This window comes from Amblyomma maculatum, chromosome 10 (genome assembly GCF_055883805.1).
Source record: "Amblyomma maculatum isolate TAMU_Amacu chromosome 10, ASM5588380v1, whole genome shotgun sequence".
NCBI lineage: Eukaryota > Metazoa > Arthropoda > Arachnida > Ixodida > Ixodidae > Amblyomma > Amblyomma maculatum.
The window spans coordinates 133,517,493-133,541,877 of NC_139353.1; the positions used below are offsets into that span (position 1 = coordinate 133,517,493).

Sequence of the window (24,385 nt, forward strand, 5' to 3'; positions counted from 1 at the left end):
AGTAGCAGACTTTGCCAGCTTCCGAAATATATATATATGCCCCGCCAGGGTGGCACAGTGGTTACGGCGCTCGACTACTGTGCCCAAGGAAGCGGGATCGAATCCCGGCCTCGGCGGCTGCGTCTCAATGGAGGCAAAACGGAGTGGCGTCCGTGTGCTGTGCGATGTCAGCGCACGTTAAAGAACCCCAGGTGGTCGAAATTTCCGGAGTCCTCCACTACGGCGTCTCTCATAGCCTGAGTCGTTTTGGGACATCAAACCCCACAAAACAACCAACCATACATACGTATATATATATATATATATATATATATATATATATATATATATATATATATATATATACCACTGCAATAGTTAGGCATTGAGGTTTTCCTGTCGGGTCTACTCTTTCCTCGTATCGTTTTAACAAATTAGCATGAAATAGCTTGAGACCACTTGGCGTTTCGATAGTGTAGTCTACATCGCTATTTCTGTCCTTTACCTCGAAGGGCCCCTTCCACTGTAGGAGTAGTTTATTCTTATCGGTCGGGAGCAGCACAAGCACCTTGTCGCCCGGTCTGAGCTGCCGGTCTTTAGCCCTTCGGTTGTACACCTTAGCATAGCGGGCACCTGCTTTTAACAGCTCTTCATGTGCTAGACGGCACGTCTCTTCAAGTCGGTTCTGAAGGTCGAGTACGTGTGGGTACGTGGTTTTTGCTTCCTCATCCAAATCTTCGTTAGTCCAAACTTCTTTGAGGATCGTCAGAGGACCTCTCACGTGACGGCCGTAGAGGAGTTCGAAAGGAGAAAATCCCAAGCTGGCTTGGGGCACCTCTCTGTATGCAAAGAGTAATGGAGCCAGGTAGCGGTCCCAATCGCTGGGCTTTTCTGCGCACATACGCTTCAACATAATCTTGAGTGTCCCATTGAATATTTCGACTAGGCCATTAGCCATAGGGTGGTACGGAGTTGTGTGCAGTTGGCGTAGCGATAGAAGGCTAGCTACTTCCTTCATGAGATCCGAGGTGAAGTTACTTCCCCGGTCGCTAAGTACTTCCCTAGGCACCCCGACCCTGGAGAACATCTCGACCAGCGCTTCCGCGACCTGCTCGGTCTCGACACTGGGGAGTGCGACAGCATCTGGATAGCGGGTGGCATAATCTATCAGAGTAAGAATATACCGATTTCCGCTTTTGGATGGTGGTTGAATTGGTCCTACTACGTCTATCGCCACTCTCGAAAATGGAGTTTCAATTATAGGCGCCTTCCCGAGAGGGACACAGGGTACGTGACCCTTTGGAATCGTTCTCTGGCAGATGTCACATGAAGCGACGTATCGCTTAACGTCTGCACAGATACCAGGCCAGAAGAATTCCTCCAATATTTGAGATTTCATTTTTTCACATCCGAGGTGACCGGCCATTATGGCGTCATGTGCCGTCTGTAGGACTGTGTTTCGGTGTTTCTCTGGTACTACCAGCTGTCGCAGTCGTCTCCCTGTCGCGTCGGTATAAAATCGATACAACAGCCCATTCTCCTTACGGAACTCTATGCTACTTTTCCCATCTCGACATTTAGATGTTCTGCCCATTTGCATGAAGCACGTTTTTAGTGACTCGTCTTGCTCCTGTTCTTCTTTACAGCTTCTGTCTTCAGCCGCTTTAGTCACATCAGGAGTCTTCAGTGTGGGAAAGTTCCTTCCCTGAGTTTCGTCCTTCGGTTCAATTTTCGTCGTCGCTGACGGTTCCAATTCACAGCTGACCGAGTCTTCTGGGTCGTCCGCCGCTCTTACCCCGGCAATGTTCCCCAGGACAAGATCGTACAGGGGGCGTTCTGCACATAGTGCCGTTACACTATAGTAGGGCGTCTGTACCTTCACTCGGGCTTCGGGCAGAACTCGAATCGTTCCATCGGCAAGATATACAGGCCTCTTCTTCCCAGTAAGTTGGTCGCTTCGAATTAGTTCGTTTCTTATCATTGCCGTGCTACAGCCAGTATCTCGCAACACCGAGATGGATCTTCCTCCTACTTTCCCTGTGACGACAGGCATCTTCTGCGGTAAAACCTCAGCCTGTGGTCCCATGGCGGCGTTCACAACTGGTACCTTCTTGCCACTGTTTAGTTCCACGAAGCCGTCAGCATCCTCTTCTTCCAAGTGGTACTCCGATGGAGTGTCTACGCAGGCTATATATATATATATATATATATATGTGTGAAGGAAAGAAGCCAACAGTTGGTGAGGCCAAGGAAAGCGTAGGGGATGTTACTTTATGTTTTTTTTTTTTAATGTTTACTTGGATAATCACAGAAATGAGTAATGTAATCTTGTTTAGGGGAAAGATAATTAAACACAAAGTAGCAGAAAAAACAATGTGCCGATGGTGGGAACCGAATCCACGACCTCCGAATATCGCGTCCGGTGCTCTTCCAACTGAGCTACATCGGCCGCTGTCCCCCCTGCTACTTGCTTGGGTATTTATGTTGTCTGTATACGAACCTTGAGAGTGTTCACCAGTGCCACCCTCAACCAGAGCGGCGGACGTAGAACTGTCCTTTGTTACCGCCAGCGTCACGTAGAACGTGATCAAGAGCGAGGGCGAAAGCTGTGCTAGAACCCTCTTACGCCACCTATGGCTTCAAGACTGCCAGAACCGAGACCCCCGTAAGCTACAAGCAGATCAATTAAGGGGAAATGAGGGTGCTCGGTATAATACATGAAGGAAAGAAGCCAACAGTCGGCGAGGCCAAGGAAAGCGTAGGGGATGTTACTTTATGTCTTTTTTTTTAATGTTTACTTGGATAATCACAGAAATGAGTAATGTAATCTTCTTTAGGGGAAGAAAATAAACACAAAGTAGCAGAAAAAACAACGTGCCGATGGTGGGAACCGAACCCACGACCTCCGAATATCGCGTCCGGCGCTCTTCCAACTGAGCTACATCGGCCGCTGTCCCCCCTGCTACTTGCTTGGGTATTTATGTTGTCTGTATACACACCTTGAGAGTGTTCACCAGCACCACCCTCAACCATAGTGGCGGACATAGAACGTCCTTTGTTACCGCCAGCGTCACGTAGAACGTGATCAAAAGCAAGGGCGAAAGCTGTGCTAGAACCCTCTTACGCCACCTATGGCTTCAAGACTGCCAGAACCGAGACCCCCGTAAGCTACAAGCAGATCAATTAAGGGGAAATGAGGGTGCTCGGTATAATACATGAAGGAAAGAAGCCAACAGTCGGCGAGGCCAAGGAAAGCGTAGGGGATGTTACTTTATGTCTTTTTTTTTAATGTTTACTTGGATAATCACAGAAATGAGTAATGTAATCTTGTTTAGGGGAAAGATAATTAAACACAAAGTAGCAGAAAGAACAACGTGCCGATGGTGATAAAGGGGACAGTTTGGCGACGGCTGGTCTCGGCAGCGCCGCGCCCATTCCCCAAAGGCACGCGCATCTGCGGTTATCGTTTCCCGCGCGCCAACACATGACGTTTGCAAGCCATGTGCGTGGGTGTGCCCATTCTTTTGCCTAGCTATCTCTCTCCTTCAGCACGAGCTGCGCATGCGCCAAGCCAGCTCAGCCCGTTTTCAGACAGACGTCGGACGCTTTCTCCAGCGTGTGTTGCGAACCCTCTGCGCGCGCCGCGCGGCTGACGTGGCTGTAGTCTTGTATACATGAGGCCGACGCAAGCGGGTCGGGTAGGGGGGAGCCGGTTGTCGAGCTGAGCCAGCCCGACCCGTCCGGGTTTACATGAGCTCGTTTCTGTCGGGCAAAGATCGCTGCTACACCGTGCTTCGAGCAAGAGAACCAGGCGCAGGCAGGAGAGGAGGAAAAGGAGGAATGCTCGGACGAACTGCTCACAGTCCCGTCCCCGACCAGCAAGGAGGCAAGAGAGGAGGCGCCTGCTCGACGCGTCAGAGTGTACATGCCCCTCGCCCATCGGGTAGGGTCGAGCCAACCCACTCACTGCAGTCGGACTGGCGGGACCCGACCCGACGGTCCTTTAGCTCGACCCCCTAGCATATACATGAGCCCGATAGCCGGGTTTTAGCCCGACAGGCCTCCCCGACCCGACTTTGTCGGTCTCGTGTAAACCCCCTGTATGTTGCCTGCAGATGTTAAGGAGCGACAGCTCTCTCTTTGTTTTTTGTTTTTTTGCGAGAGTCATATTTTCTTATCGTTGTGCTGTACGCGCGGTGTAGCGTAAGATATGGCGGCTGCGGACGTTAAAAAGCAGCAGGGGATTTTTTTTTTTTTGCGGGAGTCTTTTTTTATCGTTTATCCTTGCATGTATGAATCAACGAAAGCACACGGTCAGCTGCTGCGATCATGACGCCCACCCCAAGCGCGGCGTGAAGGGCTGCTTGGCTGCGGATGCTCATGGTGCTAGTGCCTGCTGCAGATTCTGTGATGGCAGTTCCATAAAGAGCACTCTTGCATGGCATAGACAACTTACTGAAAAGATAGAGAGTAGCGGTAGTAAAAGCAGAAAGTTCAATAAAGGATCGGCCGTCTTCCAGATGAATCAGGAGGAAAGAGATTAAAAAATGTGAGCTGTTTCGCGCTGCCAAACATGGATATCGAGCGTTAGTTGATCGCAGTTATGATGAAGATGGATGCACCTTTTTAAGTGAGGTCACATGTTTGTTACATCCAAAGTCACGTGATATGCATGTAGCTTCTGTAAAACCGAGGCTATGTGTTCGTTATATCCAAGATAATATGGTATGCATGCACCTTCATTTGTAGACACATGGGCTCCGCTTTTAAGGGCTGTGACCCGATAGCGTAGGCTACCCCCCGATGTATAAACCCTCACTTTAACCAAGCCTTATGAACATACCTGCGTGGCTTAGCAGTAGCATACCTAACTTAAAATCCAAGATCACTGGAAGGTTGATTATTAAGCCCAAACTGCATGAGGTAACGATTCGTGGCGACATGCTGAGCAATGATGCTGAGGGCTGCCATAGCTTTGCCACTTATCACTCTCGCCCAAGTCCTGGTATTTTAAAAGATTTTGCCCAATATTGGTTTTTAGAAAATTTTGGGGTGTGCACAAGGGCCCGCCCAAGTATACTCAGGTGTAGTGTTCAAGGGATTAAACCCGAAAAAACGACAAGACATCACTGGCTGATGCTAATGCAAAGTAAAATAGCAGCCAGAAAATGTTCGACATAGCAGAGGGAGCATGTTTTACAGTTCAGGCACGCTTAAAAATAACAGGCATCCGGAAACTTGTTCTGGATTGCATGCAAGCATTCACTCACCCTTTTCCTCAGCCATGACTACAGTCGAACCCGGATATATCGAACTTGAAGGGAATCGCGAAATAGTTCGGTATATCGATGATAATTCAATATCCAGAAATCGGCTTGAGACGCCACTTGGGATCATGAAAAATGATACGGTATCTGTCACGTAATCAACCCAGTCGCATAATAAACCCACCTTCCCACCCCTTTTGCCCCCAAAATTTGAAAACAAAACAAACAAAAAACGTTCGGAGGCGCGTCCCTCCGTTTCGACCATCGCATCCACAGCTAATTTACTGGCAGTGCGCCGAGATGCTACGCAGTGATAACGTCACGGTGTGTTTATTTTTTTACTTTGCGTTTGATAGATCCGGCGGTGACAGGGCGCGAACTTGGCAGAGTGCCTGTGATGGTTTGATTGCACAAGCCTGGTTCTAGTTATCACGCCGCGCTTGGGGCGGACATAGTCCACTGCCACAAAATCATTGGAAGCGTGATAGCTGCAAATGCCGTTTGAAGAAAACAATGCTGAAAGTCGGTGTCATGATCGCAGCTGACTGCGTGCTTTCGTTGATTAATAGATGTAAAAATGGACGACTCTTGCAAAAAAAAAAAACGTCCGCAGCCGCCATGGCTTGCGCTGCGCCGCACGTTCAGCACAAGTAACAAACAAGCGCTTCTTTGTTTCCGTATTTCTTCCTCTTTGTTTTTCGAGTTGTACATTATGTTGAACATTCATCTACTTGCCCAGTTTTTAGTTCTGCTGACAAGTAAGGATGACTCTTGCAAAAGAAAAAAAAAAAAAAGATTGCGGCTTCTTATTGTCCGCAGCCGTCATAGGAAACGCTATGCCGCACGTTCATCATGACGGCAAGAATGAACGACTCCCGCAAGAAAAAAAAAAAAAAAAAAGCTGCCGCTTCTGCGAACGCAGCCACGCATGTGCAGCACGACGACACAAGATGCCTTCACGGATGCGCATCGCACGTCACCCGCCGTGCACAAAGCGTTCACAAACACACTGGAGAAAGCTTCTGCCACGAGCTGAGCTGGCTTATACGCACGTGCGTAGTGAGTGCTGCTGCGAACGGAGACCGGGAAAGAGAGAGGAAGGGGAGAGATAAAGAAGAGCGGGCACATCCTGGCTCTTCGCTCTATCGCGTTTTTCCCCCCTCCTGAACACCACTGCTGCATTGGCTCTCTCTTGTTCCTTCATGCACATGGCTTGCAAATGTCACGTGCTGGCGTGTGGCAGTGATCACCGCAGATGCGGGCCGCCTTTGGGGAAGGGGCACGAAACTGCCCTAGACCAGCCGTCGCTGAACTGTGCCCTCTCATTCCTTCCGCACGTGGCTTGAAAACGTCACGCGGCAAACGGCCGATGATGCGATCGTCTTTGGGGAAGGCGCACCGTTCAATGCGTGCTGCGGAGTTCGATATATAGAACAACTGGTGAATTTGAGTTCAATATATGACGCAGCTTTTCTATACTTTTACATCAGATTTTCAAGGAGATATTCCGTGAGTTCGATATAACCAAAATTCGAAATACAGTTAAACCCGGTTATATCGAACCCGGATATATCGAATTTTGGTTATATCGAACTCACGGAATACAGTCAAAACTCGATTTAACGAAACCCGATTTAACGAAAATCTCGATTTAACGAAGGTATCCTAATTCCCCCTCAGACGCCCATAGGGTTCAATGCTTTGACTAACCCGAAATAACGAAACCGATTCCGTGATCTGTCCCGATTTAACGAACCTTTTTTCGAGAAATAAAGGTGAAAAAGTGTTAATTTTTGGTCTATTTTGTAGACAGCACCCCAAACGGCCTCACCGAGCAACGGCCGCACCAAGAAATCGGTGCGGCCTTTGCTCACAAAGCGCACGCAGGCAAAGATCACCGACTTCTTTGTCGGAAAATAAATTTGTAGTCCCCTCGGGCCTTTCTTGTCGAGTAAGAATTTTTGTTGTTTCTTTTCATACGCGCTAGCGGCGCCGGTCGTGGTGTTGGCGCTACCCACTCGAAAGTAGCGCGGGGACCGGGTCATGACGATGACCATACGGACCCCCAAAGATTGCGCTAGTTGTATGATTACCAACTTTGGCGCCAATTTGTCATTAGCTGTGTGGCTTGCCGTCCCGTCGGCGGTAAGATTGTGAGTGCGAGTGCGACAAAAAGTGAAAATGGTACGTGCTAACCGATACGACCGCGATAAGCTGGTACGGTTTATGCGGATGCAAAATGCATTATGTTCAATGGGTGCTCAGTCGGGGACTTGACTTTACTACTTTTAAAACGAAAGTACTGTTTAAGCGGGTACGTTTTAACGAGGTTTTACTGTAATCGAATGTACTGAATTATGTGCCCAAGAAATGCCTCATTCAATTTAACGAAGTTCTCGATTTAACGAAATAATTCATGGCTCCCCTCAACTTCGTTAAATCGAGTTTTAACTGTATCCCCTTGAAAATCTCATGTAAAAGTATAGGAAAGCCGCGTCATATATCGAACTCAATTTCACCGGTCGTTCGATATATCGAACTCGCACCACACACTGGAAAGTGTGCCTTCCCCAAAGACGATCGCATCACCCTTGGCCGTTTGCCACGTGACGTTTTCAAGCCACGCACGGAAGGAATGAGAGGGGACAGTTCTGGACAGTGCCGCGCCCATTCCCCAAAGGCGCTCGCATCTGCAGTTATCGTTTCCCGCGCGCCAACACATGACGTTTGCAAGCCACGTGCGTGGGTCTGTCCATTCTTTTGCCGACCTATCTCTCTCCTTCAGCACGCGCTACGCATGCGCCAAGCCAGCTCAACTCGTTTTCAGACAGACGTCAGATGCTTTCTCCAGCATGTGTTGCGAACCCTCTGCCCGCGGCGGCTGATGTGGCTATGGCGCCTGCGAACGTTAAGAAGCGGCAGCTCTCTCTGTTTTTGTTTTTTTTTTTTGCGAGTCATCCTTTCTTATCGTTGTGCTGTACGCTCGACGTAGCATAAGGTATGGCGGCTGCGGACGTTAAGAAGCGGCAGGCTTTTTTTTTTTTTTTTTTGGCGGGAGCCGTTTATCTTTGCATGTATGAATCAAGGGAAGCACGCGGTCTGCTGCTGCGATCATGGCGCCCGCTCCAAGCGCGGCGTGATAAATCGAACCACGCTTGTGCAATCAAGCCATCACGGGCACTCTGCCAAGTTCGCTCCCCGCCACCGGAGGAGCTATAAAAGAGATAAAGGCGCCCTGACGTTATCGCTGCGCAGCATCCTGGCACGCTGCCAAGAAATGAGCTGTGGATGCGACGACCGAAACGGAGTGACGCGCGCCATCCACATGCAAGCAAAAACGCTCGCGATTTCTGCCGCAGCGACACAGAAGCCTTGTATTGAGCTGTCGTGGTGGCTCGAGCGGCAAGAGGGACGCAGTTCCAACAAGTTTGAAATTTTTCGCTCTGTCGCTGCCACTTGTCGCTGAGATCGCTCAATCGCTTGCATGTGAGTGAGCTGGTCTTAACGCATTTTTCTTTTTTTTTCCAAATTCTCGGGTGCAAAAGTGAAGGGTGGGTTCATTATGCGAGTGGGTTGATTACGCGACACATGCGGTATCGTTTTTTGACATCGTAAGTGCCGTCACAAGCCGATTTTTGTATATCGAATTATCAATATATTGAACTATTTCGCGATCCCCTTCGAGTTCGATATATCCGGGTTCGACTGTATCTGGGTTTGATATATCCAGGTTCGACTGCATATCCTGTTAAAACACTTCATTCCCTCCCCTCAAAAAAGCTGTTTTATCAATGCGGACATGTAATGACACCACGACAGACATGACGGCAAAGGACCACAGGAAAGCCTTGCCGACGTTTAACTCACCACAGGAATAAGACATACGATCCAAGAAAATATACAATCCAAGCTGCCCAATTTGGAAGAACACAACTGTTGAATAACGCATAAAAACATCTATTGGCAATTTCACATTATAAAATTCTTGATCAACCACCGTTTAGAAGATTTGAAGTATTTGTATTACACAGGGGGTGAGATTTATTACTCTAAACAAATAAACAGCAATGATTGTTAAGCACTGAAGATAATTGGTAACATGTTCTTGAAAGCTAGACAATGAAGAGATGTTGGCAATATCAGGGGGTAGGCCGTTCCAGTCCGTTACTGCTCGAAAAAAGAATGAAGTTTCAAAGGTAGTAGTGTGCTATGGTAGTGACCTGCCTTTGATTACTGTCATGTCTACATTTGCACTTCATTCTTGCTTTGCAATATGCGTTTCCCTTTGTCACCACTTCCCTTTGTTGCAAACACTTCCCTTTGTAGCACTTTTGCAACAAAGGGTAACCAAAAATGAAAGGAAATAAAGGGTGAACACACAAGCACTACAGGCACATAATGAATGCTAGACTCAATCTTACCCCTTGCAAATACAGTTGAATCCCTCAATAATGAAGTTCTTGCAGCAACGAATAAATCCAGCGGCGCCAGTGAACGCCCAGTAGAGTTCAATGCATTTGCCCCCCCTCAAAAATGAAGAGTCTTAAAAACGAAATCCCGCATTAACGAATATTTGGGGAAGCGAACTACCAATGAGCCAATTGGGAATATAAAACAGGAATGGCCACATCACACTTATCCAACAAGCATCGGCGCAGCCATTGCTGTTTACATTTGGTCATCAATATGATGATAATTACTTTTTCTTTTTTTTCACTGACAACGACGTCTTGCAGTCTGTCTGTTGGCAACAATGCAGACACGCGATCATCCCATTATGCGACACCACCACCAGCCACAAACACTGCCTACGTAGCCGCTCCGTTGCCACGGAACGCGACCTCGCTGTCCGCCACGTGTACATCGATCACACGTCTTGCTGATGTTTGTGTTTGTTTGTTTGAGCCTGTTGAAAAGATGTCGCCATCAGTTAAGAAGCACAAATTTTTGACTCTTCAGGAAAAGTCTGCAATCATTGACAAAGCTGTGAAAGCCAGAAAGAAGTCGGATATTGCGGAGGAGTTCGGGATTCCATGCAGCTCCCTCTCTACAATTCTAAAATCCAAAGACGGCATTATGACGGCACTTCAGAATGGCGCAAGCGCGCAGCACAGGACTCTGGCAACGCCGGTTTATGAAGACGTAGACAAGCCGTATTCTAGTTGTTTCTCGACAAAAAAATGAACAAGTTGCCTTTGTCTGGAAGCCTTGTACAGCGGAAGGCTGTTGACTTCGAGTGCATTCAGGAACATGACAGCTTTAATGCGAGTGCCGGATGGCTAAGCCAATTCAAAGCACTGCCTGGCATCGTCGCTAAGGTGTTGTCAGGAGAGTCGGTGAGTGTCGATGCTGAAGCAGCTACATCCTGAGTGCAGGAAAGCTACGAACACATCGTGAACGAATACGAGCCCTCAGAGATTTATAATGCAGACAAGGCCGGATTTTTTTCATGAAATGTTGCCGTTGGAAAATGCTCAGCCTGGGGGGACAAAATTCTATGGCGACAAGCTGAGAAAAAAGCAGTCGACCCTCCTATTGAGTTCGAACATGGATGGTTCGGACCAGCGTCCTCTCCTCGTAATTGGCCGGAGCAATAAGCCACGGAGCTTTAAAGGTAACCAAAGACTGCCAGCTGAATACGCTTCCAATACGAAAGCTTGGATGACGCGTGCGATATTCTAGAGCTGGCTGGAAGCCTTTGATGCGGATATGCGCAAGCAGAGCAGATTCGTCTGCCTGTTTTTGGACAATTGCAGCGCCCACCACAACAAAGACGTTGTCCTAACGAATGTCCACGTGATTCCCCCCCCCCCAACTGCACGTCTGTTATTTAGCCTCTAAACCAAGGAGTCATTAAGAGCCTGAACATTGAAATGAAGCGATCCACAGTGATCGATAGTGTTGGAATTGCTTGCTGTGGCCTAGGCTGTTACTTTGGCCACCCTCTTCCGCAGCTGCGTCAGGCACGCCGGTTTCGCTGCTGGTCAGCATGCCTTGGCAGCCTTGCCACAGCTGGAAGCGAGTGTTTCACCAAGCAACGATCATGTTGGCAACGACGATCTGAAGCCATTAGCTGAAGCATGGGACGCACTTTGCAGTGTGGACACAATGGTGACTGACACTATTGGTTTGGACAACTTTTTGTGCGTAGATGCCAACTTATTCATCCACGAGGATGTTAGTGACGATGCAATTATCGACCGTGTGCGCAAAGATGAGAGCAATGACGAGGATGGCGAAAGCCCAACACAAGAACAACAACAAGCAAGCTCGCACGAGGTGCTTGATACTTTCGATGTCATAAGGAATTTCTTTGGCGTCCACAACGACCACGAAGCCATTAAAAGCTTGTCAGCCTGCGAGGCCCAAGTCATGAGACTCATGCACAACAAGACAAAGCAAAGAAATTTAGGTGACTATTTTCATTAAATTTTGGTTACTTACGTGTGCTTATTTCAGACAGCGAAATTCTCGCGATAACGAAAAAATTTAATTTCGTTCTCGAGCAGTTTTGTTATTGCGGGGTTCGACTGTATATGACACTGCGTGGTTTCCTGCGAGCTGGAAATGGGACAGCAAATCCAAATTTGGACCGGCGGACATCTCGGGGGCGTGATACACTCACATTAGCCTCAGTGTGGCTCATGAAGAGCAGCAGAGGCAGCCGTCCCAACATGAAGAGCGAGGTCCCAGCAGGCAGCTGGTGCAGCACGTAGCGCAGGAAGCTCACCTCGCGGTATCGGGACAGGGTTGCCACCAGCACCGCCGCGGGTTCTGCATAGTGGATGCCCACAACGGGCCCTGTCAGTCAATCCATCCTTTCACAGCGACAGCTGTTAAAGGAGTATAGACACCAAACTGTTGGATTAGTGTTTTATTACTTGCAATGGTGCGTAAGACACTACAGTACATGGATCACCATGTGATATTCGCATATGGCCGCTGAACAATTTATAATCAAATTTTTTTTTTTTACCTGTTTCGGTTTTCGGCTAACATCTACTTTCACTTCTCTAAAGGGCTGACAAAACGAAATTTAACCTTCACCAGAATAACCTTAAATGTAAATCAAAAGTAACTGTGAGAACATTTTATGGCTCATATACAAGTTAGAAGAGTGAAGAGCTCTGTAGCAAACGACACATACATCTGGCTCAGCCTACTACTAGACCTTGTCGGTCAAAACTGAATATTAGCTGGCAGAGGAGTACTTTCGGGGGTTTTTTTTATGAATCAATCATTTATTTCAATAAATATACAAATTGCAAAAAATGTTGAGCCAATAGCCGAAGCTAGTTTAGGCTCGTACATACAAAGAGTATGGCCCCTTCGGGTGCCGTGACTGGGGACACGAACTTTGTGCCGCCTGCTGTAGAAAAAGACAATAAAACAGGATGTTTTGAATGCTTAAAAACATGTGCCCTAAGCCACTTTATTAGATAACTGCAGACCTGACAACCCAAGACTGCTAGATCTACTACAGAGGATGCCAAAAAATACTAAGATTCGGTGAAAAACGCTAAAATGTTTTTATTACTCAAAATCTCTTTTGAATGATGGAAAACACAGCAGTGTAAACCAGAGTTCCGAAAAGTCACGTACACACAACTTTAGAAAGACGTATTTGAAGTGAAAGGTTGGGAAAGTACTGAGGAGGTTACTGCTTTTGCCTTCCGCAGGAAGTCCTTGTCGAACACCTGATTGCGACAAACTCCATTCTCCTTTTATTTGACGAACAGTTGTTCTAGGCCCTTTTTTTTTACATGGAGGAGCAAAGCCTGGTGCACGTCTTCTTGACTTTGATAAACATTCTCTAAACATTCCTTCACACTTTGCATTACTGCGTAGGAGAGTCAGAATGCCAAACATAACTTCTGAGAGCTTATCATACTTGAAAGTACGCTCAATGTCCTGAAGACTGGCAACAAAGTGCCCTGCTCGCCTATGCACTCTTGAATGGCTACTTCTACTTGACATAACTTCTGAGAGCTTATCATACTTGAAAGTATGCTCAATGTCCTGAAGACTGGCAACAAAGTGCCCTGCTCGCCTATGCACTCTTGAATGGCTACTTCTACTCGATCAGAAAAGCTGTGAAGAGACACTCGGCTTGAATAGTGGCTAGATCCACTTCAGAATTAAAATACCCACTAATCTTCTCGCTGGTGTCAATGATACTCGCCGGATCCTTATTGTTCTTTGTACCGAGATGGAGCAGAATTTCCCGACGACCGGCATGTGCAATATTCACATCAACCGGCAGTAGGTGCAGAAAGCGTACCTTTTGCCTTTGCTATATTTTTGTATGCACAAAAAGTCCGCTGAATATTTGGGCATGAACACTTGAAAGTACTTCTTGTGGACATCTCACAATCGCACCCGCAGCAACTATGCTGCCAACACGGTAAGCCTAACTAACAGCTTTGTCAATATTTGGGCATGAACACTTGAAAGTACTTCTTGTGGACACCTCACAATCGCACCCTCAGCAACTATGCTGCCAACACGGTAAGCCTAACTAACAGCTTTGTCAATATTTGGGCATGAACACTTGAAAGTACTTCTTGTGGACATCTCGCAATCGCACCCGCAGCAACTATGCTGCCATCACCATAAGCCTAACTAACAGCTTGACAGCCTCCGCTAGCCAAAAAGTCAACCATTGCGATGACGATGTTGTCGTACTTTATTGAACGTGCATGATCTGACTGGAGTAGTGGCGCCAACAAGTGATGTGGCAAACAAATAAGATGTGCCGCAGAGTACATAGCCCGCCATGAGACAGCACACGTGGCACAAAATCAGCTGAGTTCATGCTTTCGCATGAGTACTTGGTCTAACCCTGCTACCTTTTTTAGTCAGCACACAAATAAAAAAAAATCATAAAATGAGAGTGGGCAATACGATACTCGTAAGAAAGCACAGAAAATTGGGCACATGACGATAAAATTGTAAAACTTGGCTGGTATGTAAATGGCACCATCTCACACAAAGTAAAAGAAATTCTGCCTGACAAGCACGGGAAAAAATGGACACAGCTATGTTCCACGCAGCTAACACTAATTGCTTGTTTTTTGTCATTTTTACTGTCAAGAATCTGTACTTACCAAAATATTAGCATTTACTTATCGGTACAAGAGCCCATGACTGTGAAATATAGGCTATTATTTTTGCTATGAGCGTATTCAGCCTTGAATGCCCTTCTGAATGTTAGCGTCCCTGTTCAGGAACAGGGGGCCTCAAAGCCGCCTCTGCTGGCACACTCATTTCCAAGTGTGTGGCATCAGTTCCTTATTTTGTGCGGCCTGCTGTGCAAAAAGGCAATAAAATGCCGTTTTGAATGTTTTAAAACACGCCAAATTCAACAAGCTGACAAACTCAACTTCTTCACGTTGCTGTACCCTCTTAGGGCAAGAACCAGAAAGTTGCCAGTGAGAGCTATTTCTCACTTCCTATTTTTTTGTGCTCTGCAACAGCTAGATAGAATTCCTGAGAGATTGAAGGGCTCAGAAGCTTGCACAGAAAAGTATTTTGGATATGATGAATTCCAAACTGACGTTGAGAACAGCCTAATCGCGTGCAGCAGAACACCTCGAAAATAGCGCAGTTGGCAAAGCGGTGAGTACCCGAAACCTGTTGCAAAGAAGGCTAGACCACATTTACTTAATTAAGAAGTCAAGAAATAATACATTAACCATATTTTGCACCCAATATCTTGCTAAGAACACTATCGCACTTTCTGCTAGTACCTAGCATGCCTTACTTTTCTTATTGAGGCACCCTGTCCCCGAATGGGGACATCGCAAAACACAAAGAAAAAATAAAATTTTTATTTTAGTTTCATCAGGACATGTCATTTGAAGTGTGGAGAAACAAAAATGGTTCTCAGATATTTTATTTTTATAGCACAGATTTTTCTCGTGCCTGAAGGGGATTGACACCGAATTTTTGGGCCGTGTTTTAGCCTTTGTGATGATGCGTAAGACATTTCTGTACACAAATCACGGGATATTCAACTATGAAAGCTGAATAACTTAGTACAGAATTTCTTTTCTCGTCTTTTCCGGTTTCGGTTTCAACATCCGAGCGATGGGTGTGGCATCAAAGTCAAGTCTAGGTCACGTGAAGGGTGAAAAAAACACAGCAATATAATCATTCCTCTGTCCTTTCAATTGACTACAACACTAATGGCAGCCTGCCTCAAGGAGAGGAATCACAAAAAGCAAAGAGTCAGCGGTCACATAAAAAAAAGTTCCAACAGTGATGTCAATACATTCACAGCTTTCTTCGAACACCTTGTGAAAACACGCATCAATTGTTTCGTTCCTTTAAAAAAAAAAAAAAAATAACACTGCCACTCCTTGAATGACTAGAGACATATTACATTTATCATGCCAAATTACTAGACTATGCCGGTCAATGCATTCTGGCAACCCCGTAGAGATCAGTCAGTTTTGTTGAGTCAAAGAGGAGCTTCGTTATAAAATGAATGCCACAAAATATCTGCTTACAAAGTTACATTGCCCAAATTTATGAAAGCTAGTCGCCGTAAGTTCTGGAAGTCTGCTCTAATGCCCAGGTCCACTTCGGACACACTGATCATAAACGATGTAGCAATTTCTGGAATCACTAACAATTGCCTCCACTCTTAACTTCCTGTACGCTTTAGTCAATTCTCCTCGCTTTTTTTCCCTACATAATTATCTTACATTTTTCAAACCTTCATCTACAAAGAGCCACAATGTCCTAAACATTTCCCTCTTTCTCGCACACACTGACGTTTTAAAGTACAGTTGGTTTCCTCATACCATTGAAGTTTGGAACTTCTTACCAGGCAACATTCATTCACTACGATAACAGGAATTCTTAGAAGCCTGTAATGTTGTACATTTACTTTCTGCATTTCTTTGTTTTTGCACCGTACCCCGCTCCTGCAATAGTCTCGCTAAGGCTGCAGTATGTACAAACAAAAAAATTAATAAAATAAATATCACTTTTTTTATGCCACGTGTGACCTAGACTTGATTGTGATATAACAACTATCTCGGCTGCTAAAACCAAAATGAATGAGAAAATAAATTTGATAATAAAATATTCAGTGGCCTTAAGCGAATGTCACATGGTGATCCATAAGCAGGAATGTCATATGCATGAATAACAAGAAGAAACCCACGAAAAAGTGCGTTTTGGAACACATTCGCTTTCTCTCGCCACCTTACTTCATTGGCTGTGTGTAGCCGCTACTGCTGGGGGTGACAAATCATGAAGGCGGGACCATGGGTTTTGTAGATCTAAGAGCGCCCCATGGCCGAACGAGGGCAAGCACAGACACAACACCGTGGTGGCCACCATAACACAAGGGAGCGGAAACTACTCTGCGCACTGTGAGAAACATCGAAGCCTTTCCGAAATAAATTGTGTGTTTATTTTATAAAATCTAATTAATAAATTTGTAGAACGATATCCAAATACATTTATTTAGAGCTTACAAACATGCTGAAGGTAGCATATGGTCCCTTAATGATACAAGAAACCGAGACGAAACCGCCCATCAAAGCTGGTTGGCTATTGCCCCCTCGTCCTCCCACAGTTTGCATTCCCCCCTTCTCACCCCATGCGTATATCAAATTGACATCACAGCAAAGTGAACATATTCCAAAGCGAACTATTCCGTGGATTCGGCCCCTGATGTCTATATTCCTTTAAGTAATGTTTCCCAGTTCTGTTGAGCCGCTGACATAACACATAGGGCAAACAATGAAGATGATGACCTTTTGCCGTAAGTGTGGGTGCATGCTGTGCACCTCAGCCGATAAGCCATAAAGATAGAAAGAAAGGCCAAGAAAGAAAAAAAATGCACACTGCACACAAGTGTCCCTAAGCACCACGTGGTTTATCACATCCTGCACCACCCGCTTCACCCCCGTAGCGTCCCTGCAGCTGCTCTATACGGTCAAACACCACCACACGCAAATTCTCTCTTTAGTGGTTGTCATTGCCATGCATGCCATATCTCAGCTAGAAGTTGCAAAGTCTGATGTTTGTGGTTGGGTAGTGCCCTCTCGGACAACTAGATGCAGTGGAGAACAACATTTTTCACACTTCACTGCGTCTCTACACATGGTCGGTAGAGGCCTCCTTTTAACATTGGGCTTGTGTCAAAAGGGTGCTACAGTGAGCAAAGGGGAGTACCACCTTTTGTGCAATGCGAAAGGAGCCAGTGTTTGAGTAGGTCACACCTCTGCATGGAAAGCACCACTTGACCTGGTAAATGTTGTATTCATTACCGCAAACAAATGTCACTGAATCTTACATCGCAGAGCCATGATAACTATACTGCAAGTTACTAAAGTGCACTTTGCAAGGTAGTGTCTCTATTGGCAGTGAGTCATGAGAGAAAAATTACCGCACGCACTCAGTGTGCTGGCTTTTATGGTAACGCAGCTGGTGCCACTTGAAGTAGCTGTGCTCCTCAGCAATGTGATACTATTGCATTAGGTACCACAATGGCAATGGTAACAGCTCTGTGCATGCACGCACTCTGTGTGCTGGCTTTTATGGTAACACAGCTGGTGCCACTTGAAGTACCTGTCTTCCTCAGCAATGTGACACCATATTAAGTACCACATGTGCTTAAACAGGATTCAGCAGTTCCGTTAAGTTTGTTCCAAGATGCCCTTCAAAAATTTGGTAAGCGCTGCCTTTAAGGGTATCATGTGGCAACGTTTTTGGCTCCCATCTGGGGCTTTCCATGGAGGTCCTCAAACGAGTATTCATGCACTCTGCTACTCGCCTAATCACTACTAGTATTCCACACACTCATTAACATACTAGTGATAAGCTACCATGTTATGTGAAAGATTACCTGATGTAGACGTAAAGCCTTATCTTAACCGAGCTGCACAAATATAAGGCATAAGCAGGGTTCGTACAGATTCAAAACAGGCAAATTCAAGGATATTCAAGGAATTTCAAGGCCAGTTGGGGTATTTTCAAGGACTCAACACAATGCTACATGCTGCAGTTTTCAATATCAGGTACCAATTTTACCGAACAAAATCGAAAAAGAAACATCTCAAGAAACAACTTGTAATGCATTAAGCCAACATAATAAAGCCAATATTGCACTAAGCCAACATAACTAAAAATGTTCCATCTTGAAAAACACCCTGCAATGCATTGCACCAATGTCAAAGAGCAATCCATTCTGCAAAACTGCTAATGGCAACTTCAGGGCAGTTCCTGCCGCTTTTCCTGAATCTTCTTGTTGAGGCTACACAGTTCCCTCAGACTATTGGACCTGACAACGTACTTCAGATCATTAGCTGCCTTTGCCTTTCAAGCATACGTATCTGCTTAAGCCTGGAGGTCAGCTATTGTTGTCTCTAGTTTCCTTTTCTTTTTTTTTTTTTTCATTGCGTCGATCTCTTCGTCGATGTAGCGCCTCTTTGATTCCCTGCTTATTTTGTACTGCCTCCAGGTGTGCAGCATACTGCTGCCGGGCAGCTGATACAGCCGTCTTTAGGTCTTTCGTAATAGGGACGTTAAGAATGCCCCCTGCTTTGTCCACAGCGTCGCATACAATATGTTGCGAAAATTATGAAAGGTCCCTCAGGTTTTCTATGGAAACCTGACGGTTCACACTAAACCCTCGCTCCACAGTGGCCTACCCGTGGCTGAGCACAAGCAAAAGCTTGACAACTTTCCAGAGTTCTCCATATGATGAATTAAACTTCATCGGCTCAGACAAGAACTCGTCCAACCTGTTTACATTCTTCTCAAACATTAATTCGCAGGTTATGCACCTCTTCCTGCAGGAACTCTGTGTACTCCCTCAGTACAGTGTCTCTCTCGTGCTCAGGCATTCTGCCTGCTGTAATGAGGGCATCCAACACTCTTCTGAAGCTGGCCAGGCACTCATCTGGTGTAGTGCTCCTTTGCTGTGGGTCCAGAGAGGACAAACTCCTAACGACTGAGAACCTCAGTGGGCTTCTCTCAAGCACCTTCTTTGTCGCACTAATCAAGAAGTGTCTGTATTCCATGTAGAACTGGAACAAGTCCTTCTGGCTTGCTTTAGTTTTCCTGACAATCTGTTCAGCGGCATGGCCTACATCCACCTTTTCAAGAAGAGGGTGGTTCTCGTTGCTTTCAATGTGCACCGTCAGCAGACCAGTAACTCCTTTTGCTGAAGATAAGACCGAGCACTTTAGACATTTAGTCACTAGCTTTCTGACTACTGTTTCCAAGTCCCGTGCAAGAAAGAACACCTAGGGCTAACCCATTTGGTACTCAGTGAGGAATGGCTTGAGAGTCATGGCCTACCTAGTGCAAGTTGAAGCTTTGCTAGCAGTAAGACATCACCGGCAAACTTGCACAAGTTGTGAAATGATCCACATTTTGGGGGGCTTACTTCATTCTTCCTTGCAGCTGCAATAAACTTAATATTACACCAGAGTAGCAAGGCTTTCTCTATCACAGAGACATTCTCTAACCACCGGTGGGCAACAAAGTTTGGGGAAAAAGTCTTTTGATCGGTAACTGCTGAGAAGTCTTCCCTTCTTGTAGGAGAACCATGGAAAAGCGTGCTCAGACTGGAGAGCAGACAGTCAACTCCCCACATACTTGCTGTAACACCTGCCCTGTAGGCGTTGTGCATGGTGTGGCGGCCACAGGTCCCAATGTCCAGACATTGAATTTGGTATGCTTGATGCAGGTGCCCTTGGAAATTCTTGAGTAACTTAAGGTTAACGTTGGGACCATCCATTGAAATCTGAAGGAATTTCTCAGGAGGGAAAGGCTCGAGCGCACTCAGCAGCTTTCCTTGGATGTCCTCGGATGTCGAATGCCCCATAAACACCAAGGTATAATACCTTGTTGCCCCCTTGTCAGACGAATTCCAAAACCGGATGTGGACATGCATTTGTTTCCGCTGGAGATAGTCATTCGTGGACTCGTCGAAGAGTACAATGTCACATAGGCACATTTTTTCTCTCCGCAAGAAAATGTTTTGGCCGCGTCACTGTCAGGGAACATATGCTGGAATAGCTGGATGGCTTCCGATTATGACCGATAGAAGAAATATGATGTGACAACATTCAAAGTCCACAGAATCTCTGCCTTCATCACCAGCTCGTATGCCTTGCAAGCATCGTCTAGCTTTCTTGATTGCGAAGGAGGCGGGACAGTTGACTGTTGGCTCACACTTAGAACTAAATACTTTTGCACTGAACAGTTGGCTGTAATCTTCGTGAAATCAGCATGCCTAGCATTCTTCATATGACTGTTTAACACCAACTCACCCGTGGTGGTGGTATTGAAGGTTTACACACACACTTGGTACCGTGAGTTCCATCTGACGGTCTGCTACCATCGTTAACCATGGAAATTGAATGCTATTTCTTCACATGGTGTGCATTCGTTTGCAGCATGGGCATGACCTGCAATTGTGTCCAAGACAATTGTGAAGGGCATGACGAAAGCATGACTGGCTGAGATAATCTAACAACAGTTATAGTGGTTATAGCTTAGCACAATCCACTTCAGTGGGGCATCACTGTGCATGTGGTGACCATCTTGAGCGGGTTGCATGCGGACGCTGATCATACATAGTAGCGGATTGTGCTGTGCTACAACTCCTATTATCGACATATAAGCAAAACATGAGGAGCAGCAAAGTTCATGCCTTAGGACCAGAAGCGATTACGCATTAAACCCTACCATTTCATTCCGGAAACTTACTTTCAAAGCTGATTTTTCAAACAAAGTTGATTTTTTTTTCCCAAGTTAACAAACTTTTCGGACTGTTCGATTATTTGGACCATTTCTAGGATCCATCGAGTCCGAAAAATTGGTAGGTGATTTTATTCAGTGATCAATCAACAGTAGCCTCATCAATTGTCTGTAAAATTAACTACAGATACCAGTAAAAAAGACTGCTCTTTTCAGCGAGAGGAACTAGCATGTGACGACCTTTTGCTGAGCACAGTGCATGCATGCCAGCCCTTGTGCATATTTATGCTGCAGAATCAAAAATATTATAACTGGCTGACAGAAAAGGAAAGGTGTAGCATCTGTGGAATTGGTTTTTCTACTAGATTTTATCACCATGGGTCACTGGAAGAGTTCTCAAAATGTGGTCATTTGAGGTAATCACCATGCTGTAGGGACCAAATAATTTTTTTCATATCACAAGTTCGCTTTAACATAAGTGCCCCTAAAGAAGGTGCTTTAACACGTCTAGCATGAAAACAATAAACAATAAAATAGCCTTTCAGAGAGCATTTATTCCATTATGCATAGAGCAATTGACCATTCCAGCTCTCTGACATCTAAGGCACAATGGTGCCCTGCTTTTCCACACTAGTGAGGAAGCTTGCCCCTAAGGTGGCATGCCAACTCCAGACGGCTTCCCCGCTGCTCATCACAAAGGTGAGCCAAGCTCAAATGTAGGAGAGCCAGAGACGACCAACGTGCTAAAGCAGGGCAGCTGGAACATCCCAAGTAACAGCACATAAATGAGCCGAAAGAGAACGAAAGAAACATGCTGTAAGCCTGCAAAGTCACCGTTATTTTTTTGTGTCACCTTCCTTTTGTTTCGTCATTTTTTTAGCCCCATTTCTTGTTACCAACACTCGATGGTACCCAAAAGATTGTCTCGCAAGAGCTATTGTTAAGTCATCAAAGCATAAAGTTGGATGATGGCATGCAAAAGACCTTCTTATGGCAGGTCTCCTCACCACCCTGTCTCACTGACACGCCATGTACTCATACAGCATCACTATCGGACTTCCATGTGGCACCAAGTTTCGTGTCAAAATGTTTTTGCGACTGTTTTTCAAACAGCGCACTGGGTACTGTCATACCATTTCAATTCCTACTAAGCATGTCAGCTAGCAGCTACCACCTGTCAGCGCCAAGCTCGGATTTTGCACTCATAATGCCAATGCCAACATTGGACTTTCAGTGAACAGAGCTAAAATATTTTGCCCGAGTAACTGTAAACGTCTTGCATCCCTACATGTAAGCAGTATTAAGTGTCTTTGTCAAAGATTTTTGCTTTGCCTTTTGCGATTTACCAGAACTGGTCTGCACTGACAGATAGCGTGCGCTGCGCACTGGTGTATAAGGCAGTGTACCCACCTTCAGTCCAAGGGCGTGCTGGTATGCCTGCAAGATGCTCTTCCTCGTGGTTGTGCATGTGCAGCAGTTGGGCCTTTACCAGCTCCAGGCGCTCCGGCCATGCCTGCACATGTGCCTGCACACAAACAGCACGTGTAGGCCTAGCACCACCACCACCAAATAAGCAGCCCACATGTCCAAGTTCCCGAGACACAATCTAAAGGAACCTTGAAATGGCTTTTATGGTCACATTCTAGCGCAACTAATTCGCACAAGTTGTCTTCGTCATCATTCATCATCACCATCAGCCTGACTACAGCCCCTGCAGGGCAAGGGCCTCTCCTATACCTCTTCTAATTTAAGAAATCCTGTGCCAGCACAGGCACATTATCCCCACAGACTTCCTATTCCCATCTGCCCATATGAATATGTACGCATTTGAGGCAGATCTGAAAGGACTGCAGGGGTCTCATAACTTACAGATACAGTCGAACCCGGATATATCGAAACCGCAGGATAATTCGAATTTTCGTTATATCGAACTAACGGAATATTCCCTTGAAAATCCCATGTAAAAGAATAGGAAAGCTGCGTAGTATATCGAGCTCAATTTCACTAGTCGTTCGATATATTGAACTCCACACCATGCATTAGACGGTGTGCCTTTCCCAAAAGCTATCGCATCACTCTCGACCATTTGCTGCGTGACATTTTCAAGCCACACGCGGAGGGAATGAGAGGGCACAGTTCGGTGATGGCTGGTCTACGGCAGCGTCGTGCCCTTCCCCTAAAGGCATGCACGTCTTTTGCTGCGCGCCAGCACGTGACGTTTGCAAGCCATATGCGTGAAGGAATGAGAGGGGACCAATGCAGCCGTAGTGTTCGGGAGAGGAGAAAAACGCGATAGAGCGAAGCTCAAGGGTGTGCTCACTCTTCTGCAGAGCTTTATCTCTCCCCTTCCTCTCTCTTTCCCGGTCTTCGTTCACAGCAGCACGCACTACGCATGCACGGACAAGCCAGCTCAGCCCGTGGCAGACGCTTCTCCAGTGTGTGTTATGAATGCTCTGCGCGCGGCGGCTAACGTGCGATACGCGTCTCGTATCGTCATGCTGAACGCGCGTAAGCTATAGTGGCTGTGGACGATAAGAAGCGGCAAATCTTTCTTTTTCTTTGTGAGAGTCATCCATCCCATAGAGTTAATACTCAAGTTCATCCTTGAACATGCGGCATAAAGTATGCTGTGGCAGCTGCGGACCTTAAGAAGCAGCAATTTTTTTTTTGGAGTCGACCATCCTCATCCGGCCACAATTTTTTTTTCTTTTGCGAGTCAGCCATACTCATCGTGCTGAAGTTTCGGCTTAGAGTAAGCTAAGGTGGCTGCGGACGCTAAAAAGCGGCATTTTTCATTTTTTTACGAGAGTCGTCTATTCTTGAATCTATGAATCAACGAAACCACACGGTCAGCTGCGATCATGATACCGGCTTTTAGCATTGTTCGCTTCCAACAGCATTTGCAGCTATCACGCTTTCCATGATGTGCAATCATGGCTTGTGGCTTTCCATGGCTTGTGCAATCAAGCCATCATGCACGGGCACTCTGCCAAATTCGCTCCCCACCACTGCAGAATCTATCAAAAGTATAGTCAGAAGATAAACGTGCCATGATGTTATTGCTGCGCAGCATTTGGCACACTGCCAATAAATGAGCTGTGGATGCAATGGCCGAAACAGGGGAGGGCCAAGTTTTTTTTTTTTTTTTTCAGATTTCTGGAAGCAAAATTGGGGGTATGGCTCATTATGCGAGTAGGTTGATTATGCGACAAATATGGTATTTTTCATGATCACAAGCAGTGTCTCAAGCTGATTTCTGTATATTGTCACGTAGCCGTTAAGGCCCGTAACCAGAAGGTTCGTTTTTATTAGGGGGTTGACCTAGCAGGCACAGGAGAGCAGGTCCAGAGCACCGAGTGACAGCAGCCGACTTAAGCTTCTTCTCGAACGCCACGGGGCCACTTCTTCGA

At 46.1% G+C, this 24,385-nt stretch overlaps 1 protein-coding gene and 1 pseudogene across 4 annotated transcripts in view; both read right to left on the reverse strand.

The window, feature by feature from the left end:
- The window catches only part of mtTFB2 (mitochondrial transcription factor B2), a 74,505-nt gene that overhangs the window by 18,854 nt on the left and 31,266 nt on the right, over positions 1–24,385 (reverse strand). For all 4 annotated transcript variants that reach the window (XM_084580479.1, XM_084580477.1, XM_084580476.1 and 1 more), the window contains 2 exons: positions 22,386–22,500; positions 11,872–12,020 (listed from right to left, as the gene is read on the reverse strand). In XM_084580479.1, the coding sequence (XP_084436605.1) occupies positions 11,872–12,020; positions 22,386–22,500 (264 nt within the window). The remainder of the gene's footprint in view (positions 1–11,871; positions 12,021–22,385; positions 22,501–24,385) is intronic.
- On the reverse strand, positions 16,913–20,534 carry LOC146177492 (uncharacterized; annotated as a pseudogene).